At 25.8% G+C, this 14,495-nt stretch overlaps 1 protein-coding gene and 1 long non-coding RNA gene across 3 annotated transcripts in view; one reads left to right on the top strand and one right to left on the bottom strand.

The window, feature by feature from the left end:
• Positions 1-517: 517 nt before the first annotated feature.
• Positions 518-14,495, bottom strand: part of LOC129919855 (uncharacterized) — a 42,709-nt gene continuing 28,731 nt past the window's right edge. The window contains exons 3-6 of one of the 2 annotated variants that reach the window (XM_056000942.1): positions 10,621-10,870; positions 10,109-10,401; positions 9,738-9,843; positions 518-1,858 (exon numbers count right to left, since the gene is read on the bottom strand). In XM_056000942.1, coding sequence (XP_055856917.1) covers positions 1,644-1,858; positions 9,738-9,843; positions 10,109-10,401; positions 10,621-10,870 — 864 coding nt within the window. In that variant the 3' untranslated portion in view covers positions 518-1,643. The remainder of the gene's footprint in view (positions 1,859-9,737; positions 9,844-10,108; positions 10,402-10,620; positions 10,871-14,495) is intronic. The other variant, XM_056000944.1, reaches the window with a different exon arrangement.
• Positions 9,126-14,495, top strand: part of LOC129919857 (uncharacterized) — a 181,781-nt gene continuing 176,411 nt past the window's right edge. The window contains exon 1 of the long non-coding RNA XR_008773128.1: positions 9,126-9,160. This is a non-coding gene — a long non-coding RNA (uncharacterized LOC129919857). The remainder of the gene's footprint in view (positions 9,161-14,495) is intronic.

Raw genomic sequence — 14,495 nt, 5'->3', positions numbered from 1 at the left:
TTTTTATTTAATTTTATTTAAAAACATTTTTGTTCTCTTTGTTTTTAATTTATTTTTATCCAGCAGTAGTAGGTAATAATAGTTTTTTTTTTTAACCACTCATTATTATTCTCATTAATATAATAATTACATTTTTGCACTAAAAACTTAATATCAGCATGATAATAAAATTTAATATAATAAACTTAAACAAAAATGTACTTTTTTTTAAAAACAATTTTATAACTAATTAAAATATTTATGTTTTGTTTACTTATTTTAAATTATTTTCTGACTTATAAATTATTCTTAATTTATTCTTTTTTAAATAATTTTATTCAAAATTTCAGTTCATCTTTTTTTTGAATTTTTATTTTTTTTTTTAATTTTTTATTAATTTATCTTTATTTTTAAAATGTTTCTTAATGTAAATTTTTTATTTTAAAATTTACAAACAAACATAATTTTTTTTTATGTACAAATATTAAATTAATTCAATTATACATATATTTATCTGAAATATGAAATTGAATGTTATCAGTGTGTATCTTATTTACTTCATCTCCCAGCTTTTGATGTGTTTTTAAATGCATACAACATCTCAAAACAATGATGAATTTCCTACATAAGACATGTTTTTGTTTATGTATAAGATTAAATTTTGATTATTATTTATTCAATGTAAAGTAGGTAGTTTCACTCGAATATTTTGTTTGTTTTCTCCATATCTATCTCTCGTGCAAAAGGACTTCTTAGTAACAAATCCCTCTTGTTGTTGTTGTTGATAATGCTTCTGAAATTTTGAAATTACCTTTATATAAATATTATCTGCTGCAGTTTGATTTTCGTGATTAATTCCAATACAATAAATTTTGTTACTGTATTTGAAGGAGTTCTCCCTTCATTCATTTCCGCTTAAATTTATATCCCCTCTTCAATCAATTCTCAAAATGCATTCAGGATGCTAAGAGTTCAAACTGCATTGAAATATTCCAATAAACCTTTCAGTTTCATGAGTTTTCAATGTTTCGTTTGAATCATAAATTTTCGTGTTGTATTTTATTTACATTGAAATAATTTTATATCTTTTTCTTATCTATCTATTTTAATCGAAAACAAATGTATGTGTCATTTAAGTGACTGCTTTGAAAATGTATTATATTTTCTTCCAAGAAAAGCTTTCTTTATGAATTGTTGAATGTTTTATTTGAAATTTATTTGCACAATCATCTTACAAACACACTCGCACTGAAAAAAGAAAGGAAAATGGACAAAATAACATCACATACATACAAAATATTCACACACATTCAGTCACACATATACAAAGACATATATTTATATGGCTTGGTTATATATGTATGTGTATAAGATAAACTGCTGTTATTATTAATTATTCCTTAAGATACACACAAATATGGGATAAGTCCCATAAATCTAATGGATACTTCTGGATGTTTAACTGGTTGAATAGTTAGTTAGGTAAGAGAGAAGGGATAGGGGATAAGGGGGTTGGGGGTAGTTGAGAGGATACCAACACATTCAGTTCAGTTATTGAATTTCCTTTACAATGAAGTATCTTTCTTCTTCTTTATATAGATAAGTCATCTCGAGTGATAATTACACATCGTCCTTTTCTGGAGATCCTTTTACTGTGTTGCACTTTAGTTTCTCTCTGCTGTCAATGATGTCGTCCTCCTTCTCAACTGTGATGATGATAATGGAAGCAGCAATCGGCTGACATCATAGAAATATATCATCTGACCAAAACACATCACTAAGCTAATGACCCAAGGAATCAGATGAAGTAGTCCTTGAATGTCCTTGATACTGTTGCTTCTAGCACTGCCAGATGTTATTGCCGATGCTGAATACTCTCCTGCAAGTGATTACAAGTGTGGAAAAGAAAAGTAATTTATATTAGAAATTTTCACAAGGATAATGTGAAACAAAATTTTAAGGATAACAAAAGGATGTATTTTTAGTTATTTATATTGTTGTAAAATTCTTTATATTCATCGATACTCTCTATTCTCATGTATCTATTAATTAAATCATTTTTCTTTTACAAGGATATGTCTGGGCTAAGTCCTTGTTTGTATTTGTATTCGTTAAAAGGGTTCAACCAGTGTTATTTGTTATTTTCTTGTGGTTTTTTTTGTTGGTTTATTGATAAATAATTTTCAAGAGGGTCTCAAAAATACAAAACAACACGTTATGTTATAAGGAATTTAATTTTGATTTGGGTTGATTTTTAAGGATTAACTTTTAAGGATCTAGGTCATAGGTTTTTCTGTTTCTGAAAATTAAGGACATGTGTTAAGTATCTTGTTTGGTAGAGAAAATTAAATAATCGTAAGCTTTGTTAAGTGTTTGAAATAGTTTTTCTAGAGTAGATTAAGGACTGCATGTTGTGTTTAATATGGTGAAAATAGGATGTTTTGTATCTTAAAAGCTTTGTGGTTTTTGACAGAGGAATTTAATTTACATGTTTTCGAACATAGGAGGGATTTAAATTGATGTTTTGATTTGAATTTCATAGTCATGCGAGTTTCTTGGAATTCTTCAATAATAACAACATTTTTTAAATGGAATTAGCTTGAATTCAAGAAGTCAGAGGAAAAAAATTGAAAGACAAAAAATTAAAGCATACAATATTCTACTAATTTTTTTTATTGTAAAAAACCAACAAGTTAGAATACTATGGAAATTTTTGTTTGAAAAAAAGATTCTTAAACATTATTTAGCATTTTTGGTATTATAAACTCATAAAAAATAGCCATTTCTTCCACTGTATTCATAAATTCAATATTTAATTAATTGATACCTACTCATTTACTTTTTAAAAATATGTAGGTTATTGGATAAAATTGTTTATTTTTTAATAATATCAGTGTGTTATTGAAAATTTCTTATTTTATAGGTAAATTATAAAATTCAATATATCCCAACCATATTATTTCAATAAATATGAAACCACATCCTTTTTGATTGATAAAGCTGAAGCTGTCAACAGAGTGTTATTAACTTTATTAAATAAATGAATTTAAGTAGATATATGAAATTTCAAAAGTTCGTGATTTTCTCTTTTGACATTTGGTTTTTACTTTCTGGTAATAAATATCGCATAAATAAATTGAAAATAAATTACAACAATAAGTTCGTCCAAACAAGGTGATGCTAAATGATTACATCATATTTGCTGAATATCGTATTTACAATGTCAATCAATTTTTGAAAAGGTTTTTTAAGGGCCATATATTGGTTTGGAAAACGAAGGGTTTTACTTACCAATTTTTTGGAGCCCAAAACTTCCAAACAGAAATTATATTTTTATATTTTTATATTTTTATATTTTTATATTTTTATATTTTTATATTTTTATATTTTTATATTTTTATATTTTTATATTTTTATATTTTTATATTTTTATATTTTTATATTTTTATATTTTTATATTTTTATATTTTTATATTTTTATATTTTTATATTTTTATATTTTTATATTTTTATATTTTTATATTTTTATATTTTTATATTTTTATATTTTTATATTTTTATATTTTTATATTTTTATATTTTTCTATTTTTATATTTTTATATTTTTATATTTGTAAATTTTTATATTTTTATATTTTTATATTTTTATATTTTTATTTTTTTATATTTTTATATTTTTATATTTTTATATTTTTATATTTTTATATTTTTATATTTTTATATTTTTAAATTTTTATATTTTTATATTTTTATATTTTTATATTTTTATATTTTTATATTTTTATATTTTTATATTTTTATATTTTTATATTTTTATATTTTTATATTTTTATATTTTTATATTTTTATATTTTTATATTTTTATATTTTTATATTTTTATATTTTTATATTTTTATATTTTTATATTTTTATATTTTTATATTTTTATATTTTTATATTTTTATATTTTTATATTTTTATATTTTTCTATTTTTATATTTTTATATTTTTATATTTGTAAATTTTTATATTTTTATACTTTTATAATTTTATATTTTTATATTTTTATATTTTTAAATTTTTAAATTTTTATATTTTTATATTTTTATATTTTTAAATTTTTGTATTATATTTATATTTTACATATTTTTGTGATTACTCTAAAATTACTGATAAACGATACCAGAAAAAAAGCAAAATCATACGACAAAAAAAACTGTCACAATCTGTTTAATTTTATATTGACTGCTGAATGCTGAGTTGATGTTGTGGCATAATGTTAATTTCGATGAGTTGCATTCACATTCATTTCAGAAGTCGCCGAAAGAGCATTATATTGGCTGCTTACGTCTGCTATTATTATCCTGCATGAAATCCTTCCTTTATCCATTTATTTTATTATTTTATTTAACTTCACTTGTATAATGATTGCGTAAACACACAAAATGAAAATTCAAAATAAAATCAGAGAGGACGATGAAAAATGCGTGTAATGTGCTGAGCCAAATTAAAATGTAATCATGGGGTATTGGTTAAATCACGATTTCACAACAAATAAACATACAAAATAAAAATTCACGTTTTTCGTCCTTTTAGTTTTTTTTTTTTATAAATTATTATAAATTTTATTAAAAATTTTTGTTTTTCTCGACATTTTATGAATTTTTACTCATATTATATTTTTTTAAACAAAATTTACTTTGTCAAATTTATTGTGAAATGTTTCAATTACTTAAATTGAATTGGATTACATTTCATATATTAATGCATTTATGGTAATGAGCTTGTGTGCAATGGCACACAGACCTTCATTCGTGTGTACATTATTTTTTTAAATAATATTAAAAAAAAACATGTATGCATAATGTATATATATGCGTATATGGATGCATATATTTAAACCTAGACCTACCTCTCTACCAAAGTTACTATTAAATATAAATATGCATGCATAATGCAGGTTATGTAAATTATTCAGTGCATGATGCGAAAAATAGTTTTATAAAATCATACAAGGATTACACATTGGTATGTGCCCTACGTTCAAGTACATGAAGGACGACAAAAATTCAGGACTAAGTTTATTTAATAATATGCACGAGGAGGGTATAAAAGTATGTACTGCAGATACATTTTTTTTTTTTTTTTTAATATTAACATAAACTTATATTTTATTATCTATAGGCTAGTGAAATTTATTTTAAATACAATCAAGGTTTATTTTATATTTTGTTGGAACCATTAGCATGTTTTAACCTCTCGACTACCAGTTGCTACTGTACTAAGTTTAATTTTAGTGACAACAATGTCAGTGACTGGACTATATTTTGCATCTGGATAAGAAAAACTTCAATTTGCGATACCAAAACGACATTTTTTAAATTGTGGAAATTGATGAAATATTTCTATGTTTTTTTGTATTGACTTAAAGAGTAGGAGATTTTAGATATTTGATTTGAGATAAAATCAATGGAAGAATTTTTTTTTTAAATCTAAAATTGATCTTACTGTTCCCTTAAGTCTAAGACATAAAAATTTAATTTGATATATTTACAATTTCCAAGCTTCGATTTTTTTAACGCAGGAAAAACGTGGTTTAGAAAAAGGTGTCTGCGAACATTTTATCTGAAGTTTACTTAATTTTAAAAATGATTTTTTGTTAGGAAAAAGTATTTTCTTGTTGTTTAAAGGGACAAAGGAAACTAATACATGGAAGAAAGAAATTATTTCTAGTTACCAAAAGTAAAAGAACCAAGTATCTAAAAAGTCTATACATTTAGTTTTAGTGAAAGGATGTTTTGCGAAGTGAAATACAAATCTGTAGTTAGTCCAAAAAAATCACACTTTTAAGAACTTTAAGATAAATGTTCATTCTGTTATGGGACTTAATAAGAAATGCACAAAGATTAAAATTTTTACTTTAAAGGTTAACATTGTTAAATTGAAAAAAAAAAAAAAAAAATACTCATACACCACAGTGACCCATTTTGAATATAACTTTTTTTACTTCTGAAAGGACCCCGCACATTTTGTATGGGAAGTGGCCGTCGGTGAAATTGTCTGAAATATGTTGTTCTCTGAAGTATGTTGTTCTCTTAAAGCCCCTGATCAAAAATCGATATGGACAGAAAGTCGAAAAATGGACAGTTTTTAAGATAACGGGGTTTTCCGATGTCTTTCTGAAACCATTTAGAAGTGTTAGTTTTGCGCTATTTTTTAATGGAATTCTTAGGTTTTAAGGTCGCTGAAACCAAATCCGTCTATTTTACCCCATCAAGTTTTCAAGATACAAATGCAAAAATTCAACGAAAAACTATCAAATATTTATTTAAAAAAAATACAAACTTTCAAGGTCAACCGTAATAATAACCATGTAGTTATGGCACAATCTTTGTGTAAAATGTTTTACAATTTCCATAAAACAGTATTTTTGTTTTTCTATAGAAATTTTAAAAGGGGCTAGAAGGAGTTTAAACTGATAGAGTATAAATAATATTTCAAAATATTCAGAAGTTATTGAACAAATTTAAATTTGTCAAATGCAAAAAATAAAATAAAATAAATTTATTTCTTCTTAGTAAACAATTTTAACTAACTTTGATTCATATCAAAGCTACTGCGAAGATAAATCTATCAGACTGCTCTGCTCAATGCTCATGAACATATCGCGTCATTTTCGCTTCAGTTACCTTGGTTGTGAGCTAACAGACATTAGTTTTTCTGATTTGATTAAGTTTTCGTTTTCAACTATACGGTTTCATAAAAATAAATTAAATTTCTGTTTAAAACTCAAGAACAACTTTTGATTAATATGATTTTTTTTATTGTTTTTTTTTTTTGTTATATCGTTAATTTTTATCCAAGAAAGTCTTTATCTTGAAACTCCAATCAGTATAAAAGTTTAGATTTTAGCTGTTTAAAGAATTAGGTATATCAAATCGTTTTTTTTTCGATTTTTTTCGTGATTTTGATTTGAAAACTTGTTAGTCTTTTAACTTGAGGTTAATTAGTCGTATCGTCAGGCTCAGGGTGATGAAGGGTGATCTCAAAACTGCGTAAGGGGATTGGAAATGATCTCATAAAGCACAAAGACGATTTTAATAGCAAAAATCACTCATAAACACTATGTGTCAGAAATATTTAGCTACTAAGGGCCATTTGCTGAAACGAAACTGAAACTCTTATTCCCTACCTTTTTCTCTGCGTAAACTGTCACATAAGATTTTATGTGATTTAAAAAATTTTTTTGATCGAACCTAAAAGTTGAAAGTAATTTATTCAAACTGAAATTTTTGTATGAAACATCTTTTTACATTCATTTCTGATGAAAAAAATTTCTTTTTTCAAGTACTTAGTTCGTAAAAAGTTTCGGTTCAAGAGATAATTAGGTAGGTATATGGAAAAATTTTTTTCACACTCACATTTCTTTCTTTTTTGTAAATGTTTGAAGGTTTTTAGTAAAAAAAAAATAATATGATTTATTCTGAAGTTCAAGTTCAGCTCTTGGAAAATAATTTTTTTTTAATCAAATATCTAAATCCGTTTGCAAATCATATTTACCTTTAATTATTTAATTTAAATTACCATTTCTATTTAAAAAAGGCTAATCAAGAAATAACAATATATTTTGTTTTGGTACCCTTTATAATATAGTTTTGTCAATAATAATTTTTCATCAGAAATCAATGTAAAATAACAATAACATTTTAGACAATTATCATTTTCTAATTACAGGATAAGGAATCATGATTATCATTATACGAGTCAATAGACGTTGATGCGAAACTGATGGCAAATGATAGACAAAAAAGTAAAAGGTTTTAACGAATTTCTAGAAATGAAACAAGATTGCTACCCAAACTTGGTTTGAGATCTTATTACATAAAATTAGGGTAAAAGCGGGTGAGATGGCATACCTTTTTTATTTTTGTCATATTTTACAAAGTAAACCACATTTCATATTTCTAACAATGCAAAAATGTTCTATATTCAATACCCAACGTATTATTTTATATTTTAAATTTATATTTTTAAATTAATATAGAAAAAAAAAGTTTTAAGAAAATCATCTCCCCCTATAGGGTGGGTGAGATGGCGCATGAGTTTGTTTTAGGTTTCTATTGTTAAATTCATTGCAAAAATGGTTGAACGATGTGAAGGAGTCAAGCATCAATGCATGCCATATAATAGATTGCAATTAGTCGTCTTTTTTATAAAATTTGAACTTGTTTGAATTACTTAAAAAAAATATTTTGAGGGTGATATGGCACATGCTAACACTATACTCAATTGAAAAATTCTTGTACGGAATGCGCCTAAGCACCCGTAAAAAGCAGATAGAACTAGATCTCAGATTTCACACGCAATCTATAACTTATACTCTTTTGTTTGTATTGGTGTATCAAGGGCATCTAAGATCCCACCGACTCAGAAAATATCGGAACAAACAAAAAAGAGCGAAAAAAAAATTCGAAAAAAATCATCACATGATTTGCTTTGAATTTTTTTTTTAATTTTTTGTTTCAAAGACAAAGAAACGAATACTGGCTACTTCGATTTAAAATATTTAAAGAAAGCTAAAAATATTTTTCATACATTTTTAGAGTAATAAATGTAAAAGATATTTAAAGTGCGCCATCTCACCCGCTTTTACCCTATAAGATCTAAACAGTCATTTAAGATCTATTTTTTAGTTACTTTTAATCGACAAAAAAATTGTTTTTATGATTCGCATTGTTCAATAAAAAAAAAGTTCCACATACAATACAGTGACCCAATTTGATATTGTTTTGCTTATTGACATTTTATCTTGTTTAGCAATTCATTTTAAAAGTATTAAATTGTGAGGCATAGCATAATATTAAAAAACTCTATCGAAGCGGGTCACTACGGTGTATGTGGAACATTTTGTTTTCTCTATTTACCAAAATTTTGTAAAACTATTCCAGTAATTTTCTGGAAAATGTGATTTTTACTCACTTTCACGATCTTTTTATGCTTTAATTGTATCTTGTTTAGTAGCTCCGTCGTTAATTTTAAAAAGCAGAAAATTAAATAAGTTTCCTTTTTGACAAAATTGTAATTTTAGTTCTTATTATATTTGTTATTTCAATACAATTAATCTAATATATTTTTTTATTTTTATTTTCAGGTATGTGAATAGTTGAAAACTTTGAAAAATTACAAAAACAAAATTTCAAGGTTTGTAACTTTGGTGGGAAATATTTTGAAATTTCGATATATGATTAATTCTTTGGAAAAAAGATATACCTAGAAAGATAATTTCCCTACAAAATAAGTATTTCTCAAATGACTTATCAAAAATAATAAACAATTTTAATACCTATTTACTCTGAATTCTTGAATATTATTTTTGAAAGACTGCAAAAATTGTTCATACTCTTTCAATAAATCCAAACTACCGCAATAACCTTTATTAACACTTCTGTCAATCAAAGTTTCCGAGTTAAGCAAAATAACGAAATGTTATTAACCAAAAGAATTCGTAAGGCAATAAAGTGACTTTCGTGCTAAATGCGCAACGACGTATTTCATTTTGTGTCGCACTTTTGCATGTTCTTGAGCTTAATTAATTCCAACTTTAGCCACCCGTGGCGCATAAGAAAACTTCACATTCCAATTTATTGCTAGCAATTATAATTTTGTGTTTTTTTGTCAAACACACTGTTCGTTAGCAAGAATTTCCATTTCATGCCCTACATATGTGTTGTATATGTAAAGGAGTTTCGCTCTCTCTCTCTCTCTCACTCTCACTTACCATTGAGGACATGCAGCACAACTGTTATGGGCTCACTGTTTGACGGACTGCATGTATAATTCCCTGAGTCCTTTTTGCCCACCGATGGTATAATTAATGATGCAATCTGTAATTGAAATTGAAGGATACACAAAATGTATATATATTTTTTTTTATAAAAAAGGCTGATCCTAGGAAAAAGTACATTACACTACAAGAGTTGGAAAAATAAAAAAAAAAAAAATAAATATGAAAAAAAAAGGGAATTTGGAACACCAGAACAAGGACACATTCTGGTCTTTTGCATGTGCAATGTGATGCGTCGTCCTCACGTGTCCCTGTGTAGTGTATACCTTCAAAAAAGGCTCTCTTCCAGCCTACTTACTACTTACCGTAGTACTCTGTTTGTCCTGGCTGATGTTGTTGTTGTTGTTACTATTTGAAGAGGATAAAGAGGACGACGACGAGGATGAGGAGCCAGTTGCAGTTGTTCCACTCACTGCAACATCACGTTCGATTTCGGTCCGCCAACCCTTTCGGTTATGCAAAAAGATTTGCTGACGATTGTGGTACCAATTAATATATAATGGAGGCTCTAAAGCCTGGCTAATGATGCAACGTAACTTCACTTGACTGCCAGCCTTGACATGCCGATTCGATTCGCCAATTAATTCCGTTTTCGGTTCTAAAACGACATGAAAATAAGGGCCATACACAATTATCCTGTTATACATCTACACAACACAGATACAGTTAGTTTATTCGTGCATGCATACGACATAAAACAAAGACTCTTTCCATCTATCTATCTACTTGTACTTGTATATTTGGAGGAGATAGATAGATAGAGATAGGATATTAATGAATGAAGAATGAATGTGACAGAGCATCACACATCAATTACCAACTATGTTGAGACTGACGATGGCACTCGTTTTCGGTTCGGTGGACACCTGACACTCATAGGTGCCAGCATCTTTTGTTTGCACATATTTGATTTGCAAGGACCAGCGTTCCGGATTGGGTGTGTAGATTGATTGGAAGCGTTGATCAGCAATGAATGTTGTTTGATCTACAGTTAGAATGTGACCGTCACGTACTCGTAACCAAGATATGGGCTTTTTGACAAGTTGTTTCACCTGCAATTGAGGAAACTGTTTTTCTTTTTTTGTAATTCTTTTTTTTTACGTATTTCTGTTGTTGTATATTCATTTTGTGTGTGTGTTTGTGTTCTTTTCAAGTTGATTTGTATATAAAAATAGAAATGAAAAGGAAAGAGATGGAATGCTATAAAAGGACTTGTTAGCTTTTTTCTGGTACTTAATTGGCTCTTCGGTCATAGAACTTTTGAGAATATAAAAATGTTTCAGATAATTAATTCAGTCTAGTTAGCAGAGTGTATGATTTTTTGAAAAGAGACATAAAATTGAGATTAAATTAATTTTATATAAATACATATATAAATTCTGCCGGGGTCAAAATTCTGATTTCAAAATTTTGCTTTCCAAAATTCTGGATTCAAAATTCTGCTTTTCAAAATTCTGTTTTTCAAAATTCTGCTTTTCATAATTCTGTTTTTCAAAATTCTGGAAAAAATTAATAAAGGGTTTGGAAAATGTTACATTTTCGAAACTCTTTTTTAATTTTTTTACAGAATTCTGTAAAATCATCTTTTTGAAAAATTATCTACTTATTTGAATACTTACCTACATAATTTGTCATTCTTTAAATGCATATTAAATTTTGTTTTATAAATGAATAAATTTGAAAATATTAAAAAAAAGTTTTTAATATTAAACATTTCCGAAAATAATTAAAAATTTATTAATTTATCAAATAAAGATGAATATTCAAAAATTTGAATAAGAAAAGGAATATTTTGTATCAAACAACTTCGGTTCCAATTAGTATACAGATTTTATTTGAAAGAAAGTCAGTATATTTTAAAAAATATTTGCGACACTTCAATAAAAAAAATTTAGGAAAGTACAAATAATGCTGAATTACATTAATGAGGTGCATTTTTCTTTAGTCAGTGGTATAAAAAAAAAAATAGAATTGGCAGAATTTTTTTGTTCAAGTATAATGCTGGCAGAATTTTGAAAAGCAGAATTTTAAAAGGCAGAATTTTGAAAAACAGAATAGAAAAAAGGCAGAATTTTGAAAAACAGAATTTTCGCTAAAAAAGCAGAATTTTGACCCGATCCCAAATTTAACATCAACCCAAAAAATCGCAGCACAAACCATCATAGGAAAACTCATCATGGACATCTCATCATAAAAGAAAATTATTCGAAGGTCGGATCAGAAATTTGATGAATTTATTCAAATGTCTTTCTTTTAAAAAATGACGGTTTTAGGTGATTATAGGTTTTTTTTTTTTATTTTTTTGTAACTTGTTACCCTTAATGAAATGTTCGTTGTGATGAATTAGCCTTTGATGGACTGTCCGTGATGACTTGTCCTATGATAAACTGAGCAGTGATAAGTTACAAGAAAAAAAAAAATATTTTATTTGTTTAAATTATTATGAACCATGAAAAACCTGTTTGTATGAATTTGAGTATGTATGTTCCCTCATAACTTCTAAACTACTTATCATAATTTAATAAAAAATATACCGTTAAAAACTCCTTATTTGTCCGCTAGTTATAAGCTATCAAAACTTTTCTCATACTACGCCCTCTAGACGCAAAATCATGAACTATACGGAGTTGAGTTTTTGCAATAATTTCGCCCGTTTATGATCTTTTTAAAAAGTAATATAATAAAGTATTGCAAGAAACCCTATATATTAGAAATTAAATAAATTAAAGTTAATGGCTTTTGCCACCAGAAGGAATCATATTAAAATCCAATGGACAAATAAAACGTTTCTAATGAAACCTCAATCATCGAATTATGATAAGTACCTTAGCAGTTCTTTCTTGACAAACTTACTATTTTGAATATGAAAACGTGAATTATTTAACCTCTCAATTTTGTTTTATGTAAAATAGTGTCAAGGATTTATTTTTAAGTTTTAACAATAATTACCCACACTAGATCAGAGTTCCCTGCAGATTAAACCCTTAACTCAAAGAAAAAATAATATATTCCATTGCCTTTCATTAGTTATTTTCGTCTTGAAAAAAAAAGAAACTTTTACACAGCTGCATCTCATCAAACAAATTTAAATATTACTCAACTCGACTAAAAAGCCCTCTTCTGTGTTACTGTTTTGAGATTGTAAACTTAGCCTTGCCAAGTCCATAAATTAATAATTTCACTAACACTAAAGTAGGTATCAACCATGGTTATGGTGAACCATAAGGAACAAGTTACTATCTAGCGGCCTCTTTCCAAAATCTTTAACTTTACTTCTTATTTTCTTTTTTTGCTTCTTTTTTGTTTTACTTATGAATCTCTTTTTTTGTTGTCGAAGAATTTATTGAAAATTTTCCCAAAAGTACTTATCATCCTTTTAAAGGATTAACGAGAGTTCAGATTTTTTTTTTGTTTCTTCTTCTTTGACTACTTTTTACACTAAGACACAATTTTCACTTAAAAAAAAATGATGGTGGTTCTTGCGGTATAGATGGAGAAGAGAGAAAGTCCTTCCTCAGTTTTTTTTCTTCTTTTTCTTTTTTGTTTCGTCTGCCAAAGAACAACAAACTTAAAATATTAATTTATTCATAAAGTTCATAAGCTAAGCGAAAATCTTCTTTCAAACAATTCGCTGATGGTGTGTGTGTTGGTGACACAGGAAATGGCACCTTCACTTTCACAAACACACACAGTTTGAGTTTACGAGAGAAAAGCAAAAAGCACATCATCTCACAGGAACAGGATCAAATGCAATTTCCTCTCAGGATGAAACATTTCGTTGTTTTTTTTTTCAGATTTTTTTTTTTGTTTTGTTTGTTTCATCGTAAAATTTTTATTATTAACGTTTTTTTCGTTCGTCCACTTGACAAGTAAACAGAAAAATTACGTCGAAAGGCCGAAGGAAATTTTTTGTTTTTGTTGTTGGTTTTTTCTGGGCCTATATATAAGACGTATATTAAATTTGTCAGAATATAAAGAAATTATAGAGTGTCGGCAGGGTAGAAGAAATAAAAATTAGATTGTATAAGTTTTAAAATTGTCAGTCAACGGGAGACATACAGTAGAACTTTTGGATGTATTTTTTGAAAAAAAAAAAGAATTTTTGTTGGCTTCGAATTTTCAAGAAAAAAATTTAATAAGATTTTTTTTAAACGGAAAATGAAAAAATTAAAAACTTAATTTTAAAAATTAAAAACTTAATTGTAAAAATTAAAGATAATTTTAAAAATTAAAATTTAATATTAAAAATTAAAAACTTAATTTTTAAAATTTAAAACATAATTTGAAAATATAAAAACTTAGTTTTAAAAATTAAAAATTTAATTTTTAAAATTAAAAGGTTGATTTTAAAAATTAAAAACTTTATTTTAAAAATTAAAAACATAGTTTTAAAAACTAAAAACATAATTTTGAAAAATTAAAAACTTTAAAAACTTAACTTGAAAAATTAAAAACTTAATTTGAAAAATTAAAAAGTTGATTTTAAAAATTAAAAACTTTATTTTAAAAATTAAAAACTTAATTTTAAAAACTAAAAACTTAATTTTTAAAATTAAAAATTTAATTTTTAAAGTTAAAAAGTTGGTTTTAAAAATTAAAAACTTTATTTTAAAAATTAAAAACTTAGTTTAAAAATTTAAAACTTTAAAAACTTGACTTGAAAAATTAAAAACTTAATTTGAAAAATTAAAA

The sequence above is a fragment of the Episyrphus balteatus genome, chromosome 4 (assembly GCF_945859705.1).
Source record: "Episyrphus balteatus chromosome 4, idEpiBalt1.1, whole genome shotgun sequence".
Taxonomy (NCBI): domain Eukaryota; kingdom Metazoa; phylum Arthropoda; class Insecta; order Diptera; family Syrphidae; genus Episyrphus; species Episyrphus balteatus.
The sequence above is the reverse complement of the archived record's forward strand: the minus strand, read 5'-3'. Positions and strand labels throughout refer to the sequence as shown.